The sequence below is a fragment of the Salvelinus alpinus genome, chromosome 1 (genome assembly GCF_045679555.1).
Source record: "Salvelinus alpinus chromosome 1, SLU_Salpinus.1, whole genome shotgun sequence".
Classification (NCBI taxonomy): Eukaryota; Metazoa; Chordata; class Actinopteri; order Salmoniformes; family Salmonidae; genus Salvelinus; species Salvelinus alpinus.
This window is the reverse complement of record NC_092086.1, coordinates 1708095-1730805: the sequence shown is the minus strand read 5'-3', so window position 1 is coordinate 1730805 and position 22711 is coordinate 1708095. Positions and strand designations below refer to the sequence as shown.

The 22711-nt window shown below is 43.4% G+C and overlaps 1 protein-coding gene across 1 annotated transcript in view; it reads right to left on the bottom strand.

Annotated features, from left to right (window-relative positions):
* Nucleotides 1-22711, bottom strand: part of myo15aa (myosin XVAa) — a 229483-nt gene that overhangs the window by 89404 nt on the left and 117368 nt on the right. Inside the window, exons 25-33 of the mRNA XM_071343551.1 lie at nucleotides 17259-17312; nucleotides 16580-16661; nucleotides 16057-16187; nucleotides 12939-13034; nucleotides 10096-10331; nucleotides 9536-9726; nucleotides 9330-9402; nucleotides 7645-7738; nucleotides 1402-1499 (exon numbers count right to left, since the gene is read on the bottom strand). Of these exons, the coding sequence (XP_071199652.1) occupies nucleotides 1402-1499; nucleotides 7645-7738; nucleotides 9330-9402; nucleotides 9536-9726; nucleotides 10096-10331; nucleotides 12939-13034; nucleotides 16057-16187; nucleotides 16580-16661; nucleotides 17259-17312 (1055 nt within the window). The remainder of the gene's footprint in view (nucleotides 1-1401; nucleotides 1500-7644; nucleotides 7739-9329; nucleotides 9403-9535; nucleotides 9727-10095; nucleotides 10332-12938; nucleotides 13035-16056; nucleotides 16188-16579; nucleotides 16662-17258; nucleotides 17313-22711) is intronic.

The window sequence follows — 22711 nt, the reverse complement described above, 5'->3', positions numbered from 1 at the left end:
CCCAGTGAAGGACTCACAGGCTGGGTGATTAGTAACGTCCCCTGGGACCAGTGTTAGCTCCCCAGTGAAGGTCTGGACTGGGTGATTAGTAACGTCCCCTGAGACCAGTGTTAGCTCCCCAGTGAAGGACTAGACTGGGTGATTAGTAACGTCCCCTGAGACCAGTGTTAGCTCCCCAGTGAAGGTCTGGACTGGGTGATTAGTAACGTCCCCTGGGACCAGTGTTAGCTCCCCAGTGAAGGTCTCACAGGCTGGGTGATTAGTAACGTCCCCTGAGACCAGTGTTAGCTCCCCAGTGAAGGTCTCACAGGCTGGGTGATTAGTAACGTCCCCTGAGACCAGTGTTAGCTCCCCAGTGAAGGTCTGGACTGGGTGATTAGTAACGTCCCCTGAGACCAGTGTTAGCTCCCCAGTGAAGGACTCACAGGCTGGGTGATTAGTAACGTCCCCTGAGACCAGTGTTAGCTCCCCAGTGAAGGACTGGACTGGGTGATTAGTAACGTCCCCTGAGACCAGTGTTAGCTCCCCAGTGAAGGTCTGGACTGGGTGATTAGTAACGTCCCCTGAGACCAGTGTTAGCTCCCCAGTGAAGGACTGGACTGGGTGATTAGTAACGTCCCCTGAGACCAGTGTTAGCTCCCCAGTGAAGGTCTGGACTGGGTGATTAGTAACGTCCCCTGAGACCAGTGTTAGCTCCCCAGTGAAGGTCTGGACTGGGTGATTAGTAACATCCCCTGAGACCAGTGTTAGCTCCCCAGTGAAGGACTCACAGGCTGGGTGATTAGTAACGTCCCCTGGGACCAGTGTTAGCTCCCCAGTGAAGGACTCACAGGCTGGGTGATTAGTAACGTCCCCTGAGACCAGTGTTAGCTCCCCAGTGAAGGACTGGACTGGGTGATTAGTAACGTCCCCTGAGACCAGTGTTAGCTCCCCAGTGAAGGTCTGGACTGGGTGATTAGTAACGTCCCCTGAGACCAGTGTTAGCTCCCCAGTGAAGGTCTAGACTGGGTGTGTTTGGACTCACAGGCTAGGTGTGTGTTTGGACTCACAGACTGGGGGTGTGTTTGGACTCACAGACTGGGGGTGTGTTTGGACTCACAGACTGGGGGTGTGTTTGGACTCACAGACTGGGTGTGTGTGTTTGGACTCACAGACTGGGGGTGTGTTTGGACTCACAGACTGGGTGTGTGTTTGGACTCACAGACTGGGTGTGTGTTTGGACTCACAGACTGGGTGTGTGTGTTTGGACTCACAGACTGGGGGTGTGTTTGGACTCACAGACTGGGTGTGTTTGAACTCACAGACTGGGTGTGTGTTTGGACTCACAGACTGGGTGTGTGTTTGGACTCACAGACTGGGTGTGTGTTTGGACTCACAGACTGGGTGTGTGTTTGGACTCACAGACTGGCGTTGGTTCGAACTCTATTAGGATCCTCAGCTGAGATGACGAAGTAACTCTTCTGTTTGGGGAAGTCAGACGGCAGCTCCAAGTCTGATATCTGAAACAGGATTCAGTTAGAGTCAGACGGCAGCTCCACGTCTGATATCTGAAACAGGATTCAGTTAGAGGCAGACGGCAGCTCCACGTCTGATATCTGAAACAGGATTCAGTTAGAGTCAGACGGCAGCTCCACGTCTGATATCTGAAACAGGATTCAGTTAGAGTCAGACGGCAGCTCCAAGTCTGATATCTGAAACAGGATTCAGTTAGAGTCAGACGGCAGCTCCACGTCTGATATCTGAAACAGGATTCAGTTAGAGTCAGATGGCAGCTCCAAGTCTGATATCTGAAACAGGATTCAGTTAGAGGCAGACGGCAGCTCCACGTCTGATATCTGAAACACGATTCAGTTAGAGTCAGACGGCAGCTCCACGTCTGATATCTGAAACAGGATTCAGTTAGAGTCAGACGGCAGCTCCAAGTCTGATATCTGAAACAGGATTCAGTTAGAGTCAGACGGCAGCTCCAAGTCTGATATCTGAAACAGGATTCAGTTAGAGTCGGACGGCAGCTCCACGTTTGATATCTGAAACAGGATTCAGTTAGAGTCAGACGGCAGCTCCAAGTCTGATATCTGAAACAGGATTCAGTTAGAGTCGGACGGCAGCTCCACGTCTGATATCTGAAACAGGATTCAGTTAGAGTCAGACGGCAGCTCCAAGTCTGATATCTGAAACAGGATTCAGTTAGAGTCAGACGGCAGCTCCACGTCTGATATCTGAAACAGGATTCAGTTAGAGTCAGATGGCAGCTCTACGTCTGATATCTGAAACAGGATTCAGTTAGAGGCAGACGGCAGCTCCACGTCTGATATCTGAAACAGGATTCAGTTAGAGTCAGACGGCAGCTCCACGTCTGATATCTGAAACAGGATTCAGTTAGAGTCGGACGGCAGCTCCACGTCTGATATCTGAAACAGGATTCAGTTAGAGGCAGACGGCAGCTCCACGTCTGATATCTGAAACAGGATTCAGTTAGAGGCAGACGGCAGCTCCAAGTCTGATATCTGAAACAGGATTCAGTTAGAGTCAGACGGCAGCTCCACGTCTGATATCTGAAACAGGATTCAGTTAGAGGCAGACGGCAGCTCCAAGTCTGATATCTGAAACAGGATTCAGTTAGAGTCAGACGGCAGCTCCACGTCTGATATCTGAAACAGGATTCAGTTAGAGTCAGACGGCAGCTCCAAGTCTGATATCTGAAACAGGATTCAGTTAGAGTCAGACGGCAGCTCCACGTCTGATATCTGAAACAGGATTCAGTTAGAGTCAGATGGCAGCTCCAAGTCTGATATCTGAAACAGGATTCAGTTAGAGGCAGACGGCAGCTCCACGTCTGATATCTGAAACAGGATTCAGTTAGAGTCAGACGGCAGCTCCACGTCTGATATCTGAAACAGGATTCAGTTAGAGTCAGACGGCAGCTCCAAGTCTGATATCTGAAACAGGATTCAGTTAGAGTCAGACGGCAGCTCCACGTCTGATATCTGAAACAGGATTCAGTTAGAGTCAGATGGCAGCTCTACGTCTGATATCTGAAACAGGATTCAGTTAGAGTCAGACGGCAGCTCCAAGTCTGATATCTGAAACAGGATTCAGTTAGAGTCAGACGGCAGCTCCAAGTCTGATATCTGAAACAGGATTCAGTTAGAGTCAGACGGCAGCTCCAAGTCTGATATCTGAAACAGGATTCAGTTAGAGTCAGACGGCAGCTCCACGTCTGATATCTGAAACAGGATTCAGTTAGAGTCAGACGGCAGCTCCAAGTCTGATATCTGAAACAGGATTCAGTTAGAGTCAGACGGCAGCTCCACGTCTGATATCTGAAACAGGATTCAGTTAGAGTCAGATGGCAGCTCTACGTCTGATATCTGAAACAGGATTCAGTTAGAGGCAGACGGCAGCTCCACGTCTGATATCTGAAACAGGATTCAGTTAGAGTCGGACGGCAGCTCCACGTCTGATATCTGAAACAGGATTCAGTTAGAGGCAGACGGCAGCTCCACGTCTGATATCTGAAACAGGATTCAGTTAGAGGCAGACGGCAGCTCCAAGTCTGATATCTGAAACAGGATTCAGTTAGAGTCAGACGGCAGCTCCACGTCTGATATCTGAAACAGGATTCAGTTAGAGGCAGACGGCAGCTCCAAGTCTGATATCTGAAACAGGATTCAGTTAGAGGCAGACGGCAGCTCCAAGTCTGATATCTGAAACAGGATTCAGTTAGAGTCAGACGGCAGCTCCACGTCTGATATCTGAAACAGGATTCAGTTAGAGTCAGACGGCAGCTCCACGTCTGATATCTGAAACAGGATTCAGTTAGAGTCAGACGGCAGCTCCACGTCTGATATCTGAAACAGGATTCAGTTAGAGTCAGACGGCAGCTCCACGTTTGATATCTGAAACAGGATTCAGTTAGAGTCAGACGGCAGCTCCACGTCTGATATCTGAAACAGGATTCAGTTAGAGTCAGACGGCAGCTCCACGTCTGATATCTGAAACAGGATTCAGTTAGAGTCAGACGGCAGCTCCACGTCTGATATCTGAAACAGGATTCAGTTAGAGTCAGACGGCAGCTCCACGTCTGATATCTGAAACAGGATTCAGTTAGAGTCAGACGGCAGCTCCACGTCTGATATCTGAAACATGATTCAGTTAGAGTCAGACGGCAGCTCCACGTCTGATATCTGAAACAGGATTCAGTTAGAGTCAGACGGCAGCTCCAAGTCTGATATCTGAAACAGGATTCAGTTAGAGTCAGACGGCAGCTCCACGTCTGATATCTGAAACAGGATTCAGTTAGAGTCAGATGGCAGCTCTACGTCTGATATCTGAAACAGGATTCAGTTAGAGTCAGACGGCAGCTCCAAGTCTGATATCTGAAACAGGATTCAGTTAGAGTCAGACGGCAGCTCCAAGTCTGATATCTGAAACAGGATTCAGTTAGAGTCAGACGGCAGCTCCAAGTCTGATATCTGAAACAGGATTCAGTTAGAGTCAGACGGCAGCTCCACGTCTGATATCTGAAACAGGATTCAGTTAGAGTCAGACGGCAGCTCCAAGTCTGATATCTGAAACAGGATTCAGTTAGAGTCAGACGGCAGCTCCACGTCTGATATCTGAAACAGGATTCAGTTAGAGTCAGATGGCAGCTCTACGTCTGATATCTGAAACAGGATTCAGTTAGAGGCAGACGGCAGCTCCACGTCTGATATCTGAAACAGGATTCAGTTAGAGTCGGACGGCAGCTCCACGTCTGATATCTGAAACAGGATTCAGTTAGAGGCAGACGGCAGCTCCACGTCTGATATCTGAAACAGGATTCAGTTAGAGGCAGACGGCAGCTCCAAGTCTGATATCTGAAACAGGATTCAGTTAGAGTCAGACGGCAGCTCCACGTCTGATATCTGAAACAGGATTCAGTTAGAGGCAGACGGCAGCTCCAAGTCTGATATCTGAAACAGGATTCAGTTAGAGGCAGACGGCAGCTCCAAGTCTGATATCTGAAACAGGATTCAGTTAGAGTCAGACGGCAGCTCCACGTCTGATATCTGAAACAGGATTCAGTTAGAGTCAGACGGCAGCTCCACGTCTGATATCTGAAACAGGATTCAGTTAGAGTCAGACGGCAGCTCCACGTCTGATATCTGAAACAGGATTCAGTTAGAGTCAGACGGCAGCTCCACGTTTGATATCTGAAACAGGATTCAGTTAGAGTCAGACGGCAGCTCCACGTCTGATATCTGAAACAGGATTCAGTTAGAGTCAGACGGCAGCTCCACGTCTGATATCTGAAACAGGATTCAGTTAGAGTCAGACGGCAGCTCCACGTCTGATATCTGAAACATGATTCAGTTAGAGTCAGACGGCAGCTCCACGTCTGATATCTGAAACAGGATTCAGTTAGAGTCAGACGGCAGCTCCAAGTCTGATATCTGAAACAGGATTCAGTTAGAGGCAGACGTTTTCTGGATACTACTGCACTGTTGGAGCTAGGAACACAAGCATTTAGTTAGATACTACTGCACTGTGGGAGGTAGAAACACAAGCATTTAGTTAGACATTACTGCACTGTTTGAGCTAGGAACACAAGCATTTAGTTAGATACTACTGCACTGTTGGAGCTAGGAACACAAGCATTTAGTTAGATACTACTGCACTGTTGGAGCTATGAACACCAGCATTTAGTTAGATACTACTGCACTGTTGGAGCTATGAACACCAGCATTTAGTTAGATACTACTGCACTGTTGGAGTTAGGAACACAAGCATTTAGTTAGATACTACTGCACCGTTGGAGCTGGGAACACAAGCATTTAGTTAGATACTACTGCACTGTTGGAGCTAGGAACACAAGCATTTAGTTAGATACTACTGCACTGTTGGAGCTAGAAACACAAGCATTTAGTTAGATACTACTGCGCTGTTGGAGCTAGGAACACAAGCATTTAGTTAGATACTACTGCACCGTTGGAGCTGGGAACACAAGCATTTCGCTAACCCGCAATAACATCTGCTAAATATGTGTATGAGACCAAAACAATTTAATTTGTGGAAAACCTGATAAAACTGTCAGTTAACCTGATACATCTCAGTTAGCCTGATAACTCTCAGTTAGCCTGATAATGCTCAGTTAGCCTGATAACTCTGTTAGCCTGATAACTCTCAGTTAGCCTGATAATGCTCTGTTAGCCTGATAACTCTGTTAGCCTGATAACTCTGTTAGCCTGATACATCTCAGTTAGCCTGATAACTCTGTTAGCCTGATAACTCAGTTAGCCTGATAACTCTCAGTTAGCCTGATAACTCTCATTTAGCCTGATAACTCTCAGTTAGCCTGATAATGCTCAGTTAGCCTGATAATGCTCAGTTAGCCTGATAACTCTCAGTTAGCCCGATAATGCTCAGTTAGCCCGATAACTCAGTTAGCCTGATAACTCTCAGTTAGCCCGATAACTCTCAGTTAGCCTGATAACTCTCAGTTAGCCTGATAACTCTCTGTTAGCCTGATAACTCTCAGTTAACCTGATAACTCTCAGTTAGCCCGATAACTCTGTTAGCCTGATAACTCTCAGTTAGCCTGATAACTCTGTTAGCCTGATAACTCTCAGTTAGCCTGATAACTCTCAGTTAACCTGATAACTCTCAGTTAACCTGATAACTCTCAGTTAGCCTGATAACTCTCAGTTAGCCTGATAATGCTCAGTTAGCCTGATAACTCTCAGTTAACCTGATAACTCTCAGTTAGCCTGATAACTCTCAGTTAGCCTGATAACTCTCAGTTAGCCTGATAACTCTCAGTTAGCCTGATACCTCTCAGTTAGCCTGATAACTCTCAGTTAGCCTGATAACTCTCAGTTAACCTGATAACTCTCAGTTAGCCTGATAACTCTCAGTTAGCCTGATAACTCTCAGTTAGCCTGATAACTCTCAGTTAGCCTGATAACTCTCAGTTAGCCTGATAACTCTCAGTTAGCCTGATAACTCTCAGTTAACCTGATAACTCTCAGTTAGCCTGATAACTCTCAGTTAGCCTGATAACTCTGTTAGCCTGATAACTCTCAGTTAACCTGATAACTCTCAGTTAGCCTGATAACTCTGTTAGCCTGATAACTCTCAGTTAGCCTGATAATGCTCAGTTAGCCTGATAACTCTGTTAGCCTGATAACTCTGTTAGCCTGATAACTCTCAGTTAGCCTGATAACTCTGTTAGCCTGATAACTCTGTTAGCCTGATAACTCTCAGTTAGCCTGATAACTCTGTTAGCCTGATAACTCTCAGTTAGCCTGATAACTCTCATTTAGCCTGATAAATCTCAGTTAGCCTGATAACTCTGTTAGCCTGATAACTCTCAGTTAGCCTGATAATGCTCAGTTAACCTGATAACTCTCAGTTAGCCTGATAACTCTCATTTAGCCTGATAACTCTCAGTTAGCCTGATAACTCTCAGTTAGCCTGATAATGCTCAGTTAACCTGATAACTCTCAGTTAGCCTGATAACTCTCATTTAGCCTGATAACTCTCAGTTAGCCTGATAACTCTGTTAGCCTGATAACTCTCAGTTAGCCTGATAACTCTCAGTTAGCCTGATAACTCTCAGTTAGCTCAATGTGTGTATGTGGTGTGTGTGTGTGATATACCCACCAGATCCATGACGTAATCATGACCGGCTAGCTCCGCCCACTGCCCATGCTCCTTCATCAGTATAGAATACCCCCTCCACGAATCACCCACTCCCCTACAGGAACACAGACAGACAGTATAGAATATAGGATACCTGTGTAGCAGGATGGTAGGATAGGATACCTGTGTAGTAGGATGGTAGGATAGGATACCTGTGTAGTAGGATGGTAGGATAGGATACCTGTGTAGTAGGATGGTAGGATAGGATATCTGTGTAATAGGATGGTAGGATAGGATACCTGTGTCGTAGGATAGGATACCTGTGTAGTGGGATGGTAGGATAGGATTCCTGTGTAGTAGGATGGTAGGATAGGATACCTGTGTAGTAGGATGGTAGGATAGGATACCTGTGTAGTAGGATGGTAGGATAGGATACCTGTGTAGTAGGATAGGATACCTGTGTAGTAGGATGGTAGGATAGGATACCTGTGTAGTAGGATGGTAGGATAGGATTCCTGTGTAGTAGGATGGTAGGATAGGATACCTGTGTAGTAGGATGGTAGGATAGGATTCCTGTGTAGTAGGATGGTAGGATAGGATACCTGTGTAGTAGGATGGTAGGATAGGATTCCTGTGTAGTAGGGTGGTAGGATAGGATACCTGTGTAGTAGGATGGTAGGATAGGATACCTGTGTAGTAGGATGGTATGAAAGGATACCTGTGTAGTAGGATGGTAGGATAGGATACCTGTGTAGTAGGATGGTAGGATATAGGATACCTGTGTAGTAGGATAGGATACCTGTGTAGTAGGATGGTAGGATAGGATACCTGTGTAGTAGGATGGTAGGATAGGATACCTGTGTAGTAGGATAGGATACCTGTGTAGTAGGATGGTAGGATAGGATACCTGTGTAGTAGGATGGTAGGATAGGATACCTGTGTCGTAGGATGGTAGGATATGGATACCTGTGTAGTAGGATAGGATACCTGTGTAGTAGGATGGTAGGATAGGATACCTGTGTAGTAGGATGGTAGGATAGGATACCCGTGTAGTAGGATGGTAGGATAGGATACCTGTGTAGTAGGATGGTAGGATAGGATACCTGTATAGTAGGATAGTAGGATAGGATACCTGTGTAGTAGGATGGTAGGATAGGATACCTGTGTCGTAGGATGGTAGGATAGGATACCTGTGTAGTAGGATGGTAGGATAGGATACCTGTGTAGTAGGATGGTAGGATATAGGATACCTGTGTAGTAGGATAGGATACCTGTGTAGTAGGATGGTAGGATAGGATACCTGTGTAGTAGGATGGTAGGATAGGATACCTGTGTAGTAGGATGGTAGGATAGGATACCTGTGTAGTAGGATAGTAGGATAGGATACCTGTGTAGTAGGATGGTATGATAGGATACCTGTGTAGTAGGATGGTAGGATAGGATACCAGTGTAGTAGGATGGTAGGATAGGATACCTGTATAGTAGGATAGTAGGATAGGATACCTGTGTCGTAGGATGGTAGGATAGGATACCTGTGTAGTAGGATGGTAGGATAGGATACCTGTGTAGTAGGATGGTAGGATAGGATACCTGTGTCGTAGGATGGTAGGATAGGATACCTGTGTAGTAGGATGGTAGGATAGGATACTTGTGTAGTAGGATGGTAGGATAGGATACCTGTGTCGTAGGATGGTAGGATAGGATACCTGTGTCGTAGGATGTCTCCAGCCAGGTCTTCTCCACTCGTCCAGGATTGGACAGGACACAGGAACGATTCTCCTAGAGGGAGAGAGAGAGAGAGAGAGGAGGATAGTTATGGAGTCAAGCAGTTGATCCTCCTGTGTTTCTGTGTCTGTTAGTTAGTAGTCAGTTAGTAGACAGCCCTGTGATGTCATCAGAAAGCGCAGCTCACCGTCGAAGCAGGTCACCTGCAGCACCATGTTAGCCCTCTTCCTATTGGCTGTCCACTCCAACAGAGCCAGTGGATAGGTGCGTGCTGTCTCAGGGGCGGAGCCTGATACCAGCCGGGACTTCTGATTGGCCTGGATCAGCCGGTGCTGCAGCAGCGCCCGGCAACCAGCAGGGGCGTGGTCAGACACAAACCTAGGAGGAGACAGGTGTGAGCGGGTAGGACCATGGTCTGTGTGTGTGTTCTTACTTCAGCAGGTGTGTGTGTGTGTGTGTGTGTGTGTGTGTGTGTGTGTGTGTGTGTGTGTGTGTGTGTGTGTGTGTGTGTGTGTGTGTGTGTGTGTGTGTGTGTGTTCTTATTTCAGTAGGTGTGTGTGTGTGTGTGTGTGTGTGTGTGTGTGTGTTCTTACTTCAGCAGGTGTGTGTGTGTGTGTGTGTGTGTGTGTGTGTGTGTGTGTGTGTGTGTGTGTGTGTGTGTGTGTGTGTGTGTGTGTGTGTGTGTGTGTGTGTGTGTGTGTGTGTGTGTGTGTGTGTGTGTGTGTGTGTGTGTGTGTGTGTTCTTACTTCAGCAGGTGTGTGTGCAGCCTGGCGGAGGGGGGGAAGCAGCAGACACACCCCAGCAACAGCAGCCAGCCTCTCTCTGCGTTGTCATGGTTAGGGTTCCGCCACACCTGGTTGGCCAGCTGAGCCAGGATCTCGTCTCGCAGGCCCTGATTGGCCAGTCCTCTCTGGATTATGTAGTTCCCAAACAGGTTCTCCTGAGCCCCATTCAGGTGGGGGTCGCCCATGAACCTCAGGATCTAGAACATAGAACCACATCCCTTAACACCTAGAACACAGATAGACACAACCCTTACACTTAAACACCTAGAACACAGATTGACACAACCCTAACACTTAAACACCTAGAACACAGATAGACACAACCCTCACACTTAAACACCTAGAACACAGATAGACACAACCCTCACACTTAAACACCTAGAACACAGAGAGACACAACCCTCACACTTAAACACCTAGAACACAGATAGACACAACCCTCACACTTAAACACCTAGAACACAGATAGACACAACCCTCACACTTAAACACCTAGAACACAGATAGACACAACCCTCACACTTAAACACCTAGAACACAGATAGACACAACCCTCACACTTAAACACCTAGAACACAGATAGACACAACCCTCACACTTAAACACCTAGAACACAGATAGACACAACCCTCACACTTAAACACCTAGAACACAGATAGACACAACCCTCACACTTAAACACCTAGAACACAGATAGACACAACCCTAACACTTAAACACCTAGAACACAGATAGACACAACCCTAACACTTAAGTCAGTTAAGAACAAATTCTTATTTACAATGACGGCCTACCGAAAGGCCTCCTGCAGGGACGGGGGCCTGGGATTATTTAAAAAATATAGGACAAAACACACATCACGACAAGAGACAACATTACATAAAGAGAGACCTAAGACAACAACATAGCAAGGCAGCAACACAGCATGGTAGCAACACAACATGGTAGCAACACAGCATGGTAGCAACACAGCATGGTAGCAACACAGCATGGTAGCAACACAGCATGGTAGCAACACAACATGGTAGCAACACAACATGGTAGCAACACAGCATGGTAGCAACACAACATGACAACACAACATGGTAGCAACACCGCATGGTAGCAACACAGCATGGTAGCAACACAACATGGTAGCAACACAACATGGTAGGAACACAACATGACAACAACATGGTAGAAACACAACATGGTAGCAGCACAACATGACAACAACATGGTAGAAACACAACATGGTAGCAACACAACATGGTAGCAACACAACATGGTAGAAACACAACATGATAGCAACACAACATGACAACAACATGGTAGCATCACAACATGGTAGAAACACAACATGGTAGCAACACAACATGGTAGCAACACAACATGGTAGCAACACAACATGGTAGAAACACAACATGACAACACAACATGGTAGCAACACAGCATGGTAGCAACACAACATGGTAGCAACACAACATGGTAGCAACACAACATGGTAGAAACACAACATGACAACACAACATGGTAGCAACACAACATGACAACACAACATGGTAGCAACACAGCATGGTAGCAACACAACATGGTAGCAACACAACATGACAACACAACATGGTAGCAACACAACATGGTAGCAACACAACATGGTAGAAACACAACATGGTAGAAACACAACATGGTAGCAACTCAACATGGTAGCAACACAACATGGTAGCAACACAACATGACAACAACATGGTAGCAACACAACATGACAACCAGGGTTAGTTTGGGTGAAAGAGGAGCGATTACGATAGAGGAAACCAAGTCTAGATTTAACTTTAGCCTGCAGCTTTGATATGTGCTGAGAGAAGGACAGTGTACCGTCTAGCCACACGCCCAAGTACTTGTATGAGGTGACTACCTCAAGCTCTAAACCCTCAGAGGTAGTAATCACACCGGTGGGGAGAGGGGCATTCTTCTTACCAAAACACATGACCTTTGTTTTAGAGACGTTCAGAACAGGACTCACCATAATGAACAGGACTCACCATAATGAACAGGACTCACCATAATGAACAGGACTCACCATAATGAACAGGACTCACCATAATGAACAGGACTCACCATAATGAACAGGACTCACCATAATGAACAGGAGTCACCATAATGAACAGGACTCACCATAATGAACAGGACTCACCATAATGAACAGTAGTCACCATAATGAACAGGACTCACCATAATGAACAGGACTCACCATAATGAACAGGAGTCACCATAATGAACAGGACTCACCATAATGAACAGTAGTCACCATAATGAACAGGAGTCACCATAATGAACAGTAGTCACCATAATGAACAGGAGTCACCATAATGAACAGTAGTCACCATAATGAACAGGAGTCACCATAATGAACAGGAGTCACCATAATGAACAGGACTCACCATAATGAACAGGACTCACCATAATGAACAGGACTCACCATAATGAACAGGACTCACCATAATGAACAGGACTCACCATAATGAGCAGGACTCACCATAATGAACAGGACTCACCATAATGTACAGGACTCACCATAATGAACAGGACTCACCATAATGAACAGGACTCACCATAATGAACAGGACTCACCATAATGAACAGGAGTCACCATAATGAACAGGACTCACCATAATGAACAGGACTCACGAGTCACCATAATGAACAGGACTCACCATAATGAACAGGACTCACCATAATGAACAGGACTCACCATAATGAACAGGACTCACCATAATGAACAGGACTCACCATAATGAACAGGACTCACCATAACGAACAGGACTCACCATAACGAACAGCTCCAGAGCTTCCTGTCGGAGGTCCTCATCCGTACACGTCAAGGTCTTCTCCAAGGGAACCGTTAGCATCCCAAACATCGGCTCCTAACAGAGAGAGGGTCAGGGGTCAGGGGTTAGACCCTGGAGATTATAAATCTGTATGTCAGGGTTGGTGTCAATTCCAGTCTCATTTGAAATTCCAATTCAATTCTTGAATTCACTCATGAAGAGGAGAATTTATGTGGAATTAAATTAGAATTTTAATCATCTTCAAGTTTTGGAATGTAATTAGAATTAGATTGTTTGGACTTTCTGAATTGGATTTTAATTTTAAATTGTAAAACATTTCATCTTTGGAATTAAATTAGAATTTAGTATTTTAACATTTCCCAGTTAATGAAGGGGCTGAACGACAGATTTGTACCTTGTCAGTTTGGGGATTTGAACTTGCAACCTGTCGGTTGTACCCTCAGACATGACTGAAAGCCTGAGATAATTTAATTTGTGGAAATGTTGGGGATAATATTGAATTGGGAATTGAATTCTTGGAATTGAAAAGGAATTGAATTGACTCTGAATAGAAAGATAGACCTGGAATTTGAATTGAATGAAATAGAGGGTACAGGGAGAGAGAATTTAATTGAATGAAATAGAATGTACAGATAGAGAGAATTGAATTGAATGAGTGGTGTGTTAACTTTCACTGCTATGCGGATGACACACAGCTGTACATTTCAATGAAACATGGTGAAGCCCCAAATTTCCCTCGCTAGAAGCCTGTGTTTCAGACATAAGGAAGTGGATGGCTGCAAACTTTCTACTTTTAAACTCGGACAAAACAGAGATGCTTGTTCTAGGTCCAAAGAAACAAAGAGATCTTCTGTTGAATCTGACAATTAATCTTGATGGTTGTAAAGTCGTCTCAAATAAAACTGTGAAGGACCTCGGCGTTACTCTTGACCCTGATCTCTCTTTTGACGAACATATCAAGACTGTTTCAAGGACAGCTTTTTTCCATCTACGTAACATTGCAAAAATCAGAAATTTTCTGTCCAAAAATGATGCAGAAAAATTAATCCATGCATTTGTTACTTCTAGGTTAGACTACTGCAATGCTCTACTTTCCGGCTTCCCGGATAAAGCACTAAATAAACTTCAGTTAGTGCTAAATACGGCTGCTAGAATCCTGACTAGAACCAAGAAATTTGATCATATTACTCCAGTGCTAGCCTCCCTACACTGGCTTCCTGTTAAGGCAAGGGCTGATTTCAAGGTTTTACTGTTAACCTATAAAGCGTTACATGGGCTTGCTCCTACCTATCTTTCCGAGTTGGTCCTGCCGTATATACCTACACGTACGCTACGGTCACAAGACGCAGGCCTCCTAATTGTCCCTAGAATTTCTAAGCAAACAGCGGGAGGCAGGGCTTTCTCCTATAGATCTCCATTTTTATGGAATAGTCTGCCTACCCATGTGAGAGACGCAGACTCGGTCTCAACCTTTAAGTCTTTACTGAAGACTTATCTCTTCAGTAGGTCATATGATTGAGTGTAGTCTGGCCCAGGAGTGTGAAGGTGAACGGAAAGGCTCTGGAGCAACGAACCGCCCTTGCTGTCTCTGCCTGGCCGGTTCCCCTCTCTCCACTGGGATTCTCTGCCCCTAACCCTATTACAGGGGCTGAGTCACTGGCTTACTGGTGCTCTTTCATGCCGTCCCTAGGAGGGGTGCGTCACTTGAGTGGGTTGAGTTACTGACGTGATCTTCCTGTCTGGGTTGGCGCCCCCCCTTGGTTTGTGCTGTGGTGGAGATCTTTGTGGGCTATACTCGGCCTTGTCTCAGGATTGTAAGTTGGTGGTTGAAGATATCCCTCTAGTGGTGTGGGGGCTGTGCTTTGGCAGAGTGGGTGGGGTTATATCCTTCCTGTTTGGCCCTGTCCGGGGGTATCATCGGATGGGGCCACAGTGTCTCCTGACCCCTCCTGTCTCAGCCTCCAGTATTTATGCTGCAGTAGTTTATGTGTCAAGGGGCTAGGGTCAGTTGGTTATACCTGGAGTACTTCTCCTATCTTATCCAGTGTCCTGTGTGAATTTAAGTATGCTCTCTCTAATTCTCTCGTTCTCTCTTTCTTTCTCTCTCTCGGAGAACCTGAGCCCTAGGACCATACGTCACGGCAAACCGGGCATGATGACTCCTTGCTGTCCCCAGTCCACCTGGCCTTGCTGCTGTTCCAGTTTCAACTGTTCTGCCTGCTGTTATGGAACCCCTACCTGTTCAACTCTTAATGATTGGCTATGAAAAGCCAACTGACTTTTATTCCTGATTATTATTTGACCATGCTTGTCATTTATGAACATTTTGAAAATCTTGGCTCTCTCTAATTCTCTCCTTCTCTCTCTCTTTCTCTCTCTCGGAGGACCTGAGCCCTGGGACCGTGCGTCGGGGCTGCCGGGCGTGATGGCTCCTTGCTGTCCCCAGTCCACCTGGCCTTGCTGCTATTCCAGTTTCAGCTGTTCTGCCTGCGGTTATGGAACCGCCACCTGTCCCGGACCTGCTATTTTCAACTCTTGATGATCGGCTATGAAAAGCCAACTGAAAATTATTCATGATTATTATTTGACCATGCTTGTCACTTATGAACATTTTGAACATCTTGGCATAGTTCTGTTATAATCTCCACCCAGCACAGCCAGAAGAGGACTGGCCACCCCTCATAGCCTGGTTCCTCTCTAGGGTTCTTCCTAGGTTTTGGCCTTTCTAGGGAGTTTTTCCTAGCCACCGTGCTTCTACACCTGCATTGCTTGCTGTTTGGGGTTTTAGGCTGGGTGTCTGTACAGCACTTCGAGATATTAGCTGATGTACGAAGGGCTATATAAAATAAACTTGATTTGATTTGATTTGATGTGTACAGATAGAGAGAATTGAATTGAATGAAATCGAATGTACAGGGAGAGAGAATTGAATTGAATGAGTGGTGTGTACAGATAGAGATAATTGAATTGAATGAGTGGTGTGTACAGACAGAGATAATTGAATTGAATGAGGGGTGTGTTACAGACAGGGATAATTGAATTGAATGAGGGGTGTGTTACAGACAGGGATAATTGAATTGAATGAGGGGTGTGTTACCCTGAAGTAGAGTTGTGCGTAGCGGCTGAAGGGGTAGTTGTTGATGTCCAGCGGCAGAGTCAGCTGGTTCTCCTCCTGGATGTGTGGTGCCTGGACCAGAGCTAGACACTCAGAGTGGAGCTCTCTGCCACCTAGACACACAGAGAGACGTGAGGAGATGGACCAGAGCTAGACACTCAGAATGGAGCTCTCTGCCACCTAGACACACAGAGAGATGTCGGGAGATGGACCAGAGCTAGACACTCATAATGGAGCTCTCTGCCACCTAGACACACAGAGAGATGTCGGGAGATGGACCAGAGCTAGACATAGAGATGTGAGGAGATGGACCAGAGCTAGACAGAGAGACGTGCGGAGATGGACCAGAGCGAGACCGAGAGATGTGAGGAGATGGACCAGAGCTAGACATAGAGATGTGAGGAGATGGACCAGAGCTAGACAGAGAGACGTGCGGAGATGGACCAGAGCTAGACAGAGAGACGTGAGGGACCAGAGAGAGTCAGCATGGAGCTCACACACCAACCTGCTGCAGCCTGCAGTAAAGAGCCCAGCTCGGCAGGGATCACCAGGTGTGTGACGTTAACCACCTCTCTCTTCGTCAGCTCCTACACACACACACACACACACACACACACACACACACACACACACACACACACACACACACACACACACACACACACACACACAGCAAGATATAAGAGATGCAAAGACAACTATTAACCATCTTCCTCCTCTTTCTCCTCTCCTAACCTCTATTCCCCATCTCCCTCTTCCTCCTCCTCTACTCACCCTCCTCCTCACACCGTCTCCCTCTTCCTCCTCCTCTCCTCTCCTATATTCACCATCTCCCTCTTCCTCCTCACCATCTCCAACCTCTCCCTCTCCCTCCTCCTTACACCATCTCCCTCTTCCTCCTCACCATCTCCAACCTCTTCCTCTTCTACTCTTCTCACCATCTCTAACCTCTCCCTCTTCCTCCTCACCGTCTCCAACCTCTCCCTCTTCCTCCTCACCATCTCCAACCTCTCCCTCTTCCTCCTCTACTCTTCTCACCACCTCCCTCCTCCTCCCCTCTCCTTTCCTCATATTATATTCTCCTCCCTTTATTTCCTCCTCCTCTCCTCCTCTCCTCCACTCACCTCCTCCTCTCCTCCTCTCCTCCACTCACCTCCTCTTTCCTCCTCCTCTCCTCCACTCACCTCCTCTCTCCTCCTCCTCTCCTCCTCTGCTTTCCTGCGGGCCTCCAGCTTCATCTAAAACAGAATAAATAATTATTAACTCCAACTAGAACAGGTCATTATTAACAGGTCATTATTAACAGGTCATTATTAACCCCAACTAGAACAGGTCATTATTAACAGGTCATTATTAACAGGTCATTATTAACCCCAACTAGAACAGGTCATTATTAACCCCAACTAGTACAGGTCATTATTAACAGGTCATTATTAACATTATTAACCCTAACTAGAACAGGTCATTATTAACCCTAACTAGAACAGGTCATTATTAACAGGTCATTATTAACCCTAACTAGAACAGGTCATTATTAACCCTAACTAGAACAGGTCATTATTAACCCCAACTAGAACAGGTCATTATTAACAGGTCATTATTAACCCCAACTAGAACAGGTCATTATTAACAGGTCATTATTAACAGGTCATTATTAACAGGTCATTATTAACCCCAACTAGAACAGGTCATTATTAACAGGTCATTATTAACCCCAACTAGAACAGGTCATTATTAACAGGTCATTATTAACCCCAACTAGAACAGGTCATTATTAACAGGTCATTATTAAACCTAACTAGAACAGGTCATTATTAACAGGTCATTATTAACCCCAACTAGAACAGGTCATTATTAACCCCAACTAGAACAGGTCATTATTAACCCCAACTAGAACAGGTCATTATTAACAGGTCATTATTAACAGGTCATTATTAACCCCAACTAGAACAGGTCATTATTAACCCTAACTAGAACAGGTCATTATTAACAGGTCATTATTAACAGGTCATTATTAACCCCATCTAGAACAGGTCATTATTAACCCTAACTAGAACAGGTCATTATTAACAGGTCATTATTAACAGGTCATTATTAACCCTAACTAGAACAGGTCATTATTAACCCCAACTAGAACAGGTCATTATTAACAGGTCATTATTAACCCCAACTAGAACAGGTCATTATTAACAGGTCATTATTAACCCCAACTAGAACAGGTCATTATTAACCCTAACTAGAACAGGTCATTATTAACAGGTCATTATTAACAGGTCATTATTAACCCTAACTAGAACAGGTCATTATTAACCCCAACTAGAACAGGTCATTATTAACAGGTCATTATTAACCCCAACTAGAACAGGTCATTATTAACAGGTCATTATTAACAGGTCATTATTAACAGGTCATTATTAAAAGGTCATTATTAACCCCAACTAGAACAGGTCATTATTAACAGGTCATTATTAACAGGTCATTATTAACCCCAACTAGAACAGGTCATTATTAACCCTAACTAGAACAGGTCATTATTAACAGGTCATTATTAACAGGTCATTATTAACCCCAACTAGAACAGGTCATTATTAACAGGTCATTATTAACAGGTCATTATTAACCCCAACTAGAACAGGTCATTATTAACAGGTCATTATTAACCCCAACTAGAACAGGTCATTATTAACCCCAACTAGAACAAGTCATTATTAACAGGTCATTATTAACCACAACTAGAACAGGTCATTATTAACAGGTCATTATTAACAGGTCATTATTAACCCCAACTAGAACAGGTCATTATTAACCCTAACTAGAACAGGTCATTATTAACAGGTCATTATTAAAAGGTCATTATTAACCCCAACTAGAACAGGTCATTATTAACCCTAACTAGAACAGGTCATTATTAACAGGTCATTATTAACAGGTCATTATTAACCCCAACTAGAACAGGTCATTATTAACAGGTCATTATTAACAGGTCATTATTAACCCCAACTAGAACAGGTCATTATTAACAGGTCATTATTAACCCCAACTAGAACAGGTCATTATTAACCCCAACTAGAACAGGTCATTATTAACAGGTCATTATTAACCCCAACTAGAACAGGTCATTATTAACCCCAACTAGAACAGGTCATTATTAACAGGTCATTATTAACCCCAACTAGAACAGGTCATTATTAACAGGTCATTATTAACAGGTCATTATTAACCCCAACTAGAACAGGTCATTATTAACAGGTCATTATTAACGCTAACTAGAACAGGTCATTATTAACAGGTCATTATTAACGCTAACTAGAACAGGTCATTATTAACAGGTCATTATTAACAGGTCATTATTAACCCCAACTAGAACAGGTCATTATTAACAGGTCATTATTAACAGGTCATTATTAACCCCAACTAGAACAGGTCATTATTAACAGGTCATTATTAACGCTAACTAGAACAGGTCATTATTAACAGGTCATTATTAACAGGTCATTATTAACCCTAACTAGAACAGGTCATTATTAACCCTAACTAGAACAGGTCATTATTAACCCCAACTAGAACAGGTCATTATTAACAGGTCATTATTAACCCTAACTAGAACAGGTCATTATTAACCCCAACTAGAACAGGTCATTATTAACAGGTCATTATTAACAGGTCATTATTAACAGGTCATTATTAACCCCAACTAGAACAGGTCATTATTAACAGGTCATTATTAACAGGTCATTATTAACAGGTCATTATTAACCCCAACTAGAACAGGTCATTATTAACCCTAACTAGAACAGGTCATTATTAACAGGTCATTATTAACCCCAACTAGAACAGGTCATTATTAACAGGTCATTATTAACAGGTCATTATTAACAGGTCATTATTAACCCCAACTAGAACAGGTCATTATTAACAGGTCATTATTAACAGGTCATTATTAACCCTAACTAGAACAGGTCATTATTAACAGGTCATTATTAACCCCAACTAGAACAGGTCATTATTAACAGGTCATTATTAACAGGTCATTATTAACCCTAACTAGAACAGATCATTATTAACAGGTCATTATTAACCCCAATTAGAACAGGTCATTATTAACCCCAACTAGAACAGGTCATTATTAACAGGTCATTATTAACAGGTCATTATTAACCCTAACTAGAACAGGGCATTATTAACAGGTCATTATTAACCCCAACTAGAACAGGTCATTATTAACAGGTCATTATTAACCCCAACTAGAACAGGTCATTATTAACAGGTCATTATTAACCCCAACTAGAACAGGTCATTATTAACAGGTCATTATTAACAGGTCATTATTAACAGGTCATTATTAAAAGGTCATTATTAACCCCAACTAGAACAGGTCATTATTAACAGGTCATTATTAACAGGTCATTATTAACCCCAACTAGAACAGGTCATTATTAACCCTAACTAGAACAGGTCATTATTAACAGGTCATTATTAACAGGTCATTATTAACCCTAACTAGAACAGGTCATTAGTAACAGGTCATTATTAACAGGTCATTATTAACCCCAACTAGAACAGGTCATTATTAACCCCAACTAGAACAGGTCATTATTAACAGGTCATTATTAACCCCAACTAGAACAGGTCATTATTAACAGGTCATTATTAACAGGTCATTATTAACCCCAACTAGAACAGGTCATTATTAACAGGTCATTATTAACGCTAACTAGAACAGGTCATTATTAACAGGTCATTATTAACAGGTCATTATTAACCCTAACTAGAACAGGTCATTATTAACCCTAACTAGAACAGGTCATTATTAACCCCAACTAGAACAGGTCATTATTAACAGGTCATTATTAACCCTAACTAGAACAGGTCATTATTAACCCCAACTAGAACAGGTCATTATTAACAGGTCATTATTAACAGGTCATTATTAACAGGTCATTATTAACCCCAACTAGAACAGGTCATTATTAACAGGTCATTATTAACAGGTCATTATTAACAGGTCATTATTAACCCCAACTAGAACAGGTCATTATTAACCCTAACTAGAACAGGTCATTATTAACAGGTCATTATTAACCCCAACTAGAACAGGTCATTATTAACAGGTCATTATTAACAGGTCATTATTAACAGGTCATTATTAACCCCAACTAGAACAGGTCATTATTAACAGGTCATTATTAACAGGTCATTATTAACCCTAACTAGAACAGGTCATTATTAACAGGTCATTATTAACCCCAACTAGAACAGGTCATTATTAACAGGTCATTATTAACAGGTCATTATTAACAGGTCATTATTAACCCTAACTAGAACAGATCATTATTAACAGGTCATTATTAACCCCAATTAGAACAGGTCATTATTAACCCTAACTAGAACAGGTCATTATTAACCCCAACTAGAACAGGTCATTATTAACAGGTCATTATTAACCCCAACTAGAACAGGTCATTATTAACAGGTCATTATTAACAGGTCATTATTAACCCTAACTAGAACAGATCATTATTAACAGGTCATTATTAACCCCAACTAGAACAGGTCATTATTAACAGGTCATTATTAACAGGTCATTATTAACAGGTCATTATTAAAAGGTCATTATTAACCCCAACTAGAACAGGTCATTATTAACAGGTCATTATTAACAGGTCATTATTAACCCCAACTAGAACAGGTCATTATTAACCCTAACTAGAACAGGTCATTATTAACAGGTCATTATTAACAGGTCATTATTAACCCTAACTAGAACAGGTCATTAGTAACAGGTCATTATTAACAGGTCATTATTAACCCCAACTAGAACAGGTCATTATTAACCCCAACTAGAACAGGTCATTATTAACAGGTCATTATTAACCCCAACTAGAACAGGTCATTATTAACAGGTCATTATTAACAGGTCATTATTAACCCCAACTAGAACAGGTCATTATTAACGCTAACTAGAACAGGTCATTATTAACAGGTCATTATTAACAGGTCATTATTAACCCTAACTAGAACAGGTCATTATTAACCCTAACTAGAACAGGTCATTATTAACCCCAACTAGAACAGGTCATTATTAACAGGTCATTATTAACCCTAACTAGAACAGGTCATTATTAACCCCAACTAGAACAGGTCATTATTAACAGGTCATTATTAACAGGTCATTATTAACAGGTCATTATTAACCCCAACTAGAACAGGTCATTATTAACAGGTCATTATTAACAGGTCATTATTAACAGGTCATTATTAACCCCAACTAGAACAGGTCATTATTAACCCTAACTAGAACAGGTCATTATTAACAGGTCATTATTAACCCCAACTAGAACAGGTCATTATTAACAGGTCATTATTAACAGGTCATTATTAACAGGTCATTATTAACCCCAACTAGAACAGGTCATTATTAACAGGTCATTATTAACAGGTCATTATTAACCCTAACTAGAACAGGTCATTATTAACAGGTCATTATTAACCCCAACTAGAACAGGTCATTATTAACAGGTCATTATTAACAGGTCATTATTAACAGGTCATTATTAACCCTAACTAGAACAGATCATTATTAACAGGTCATTATTAACCCCAATTAGAACAGGTCATTATTAACCCTAACTAGAAC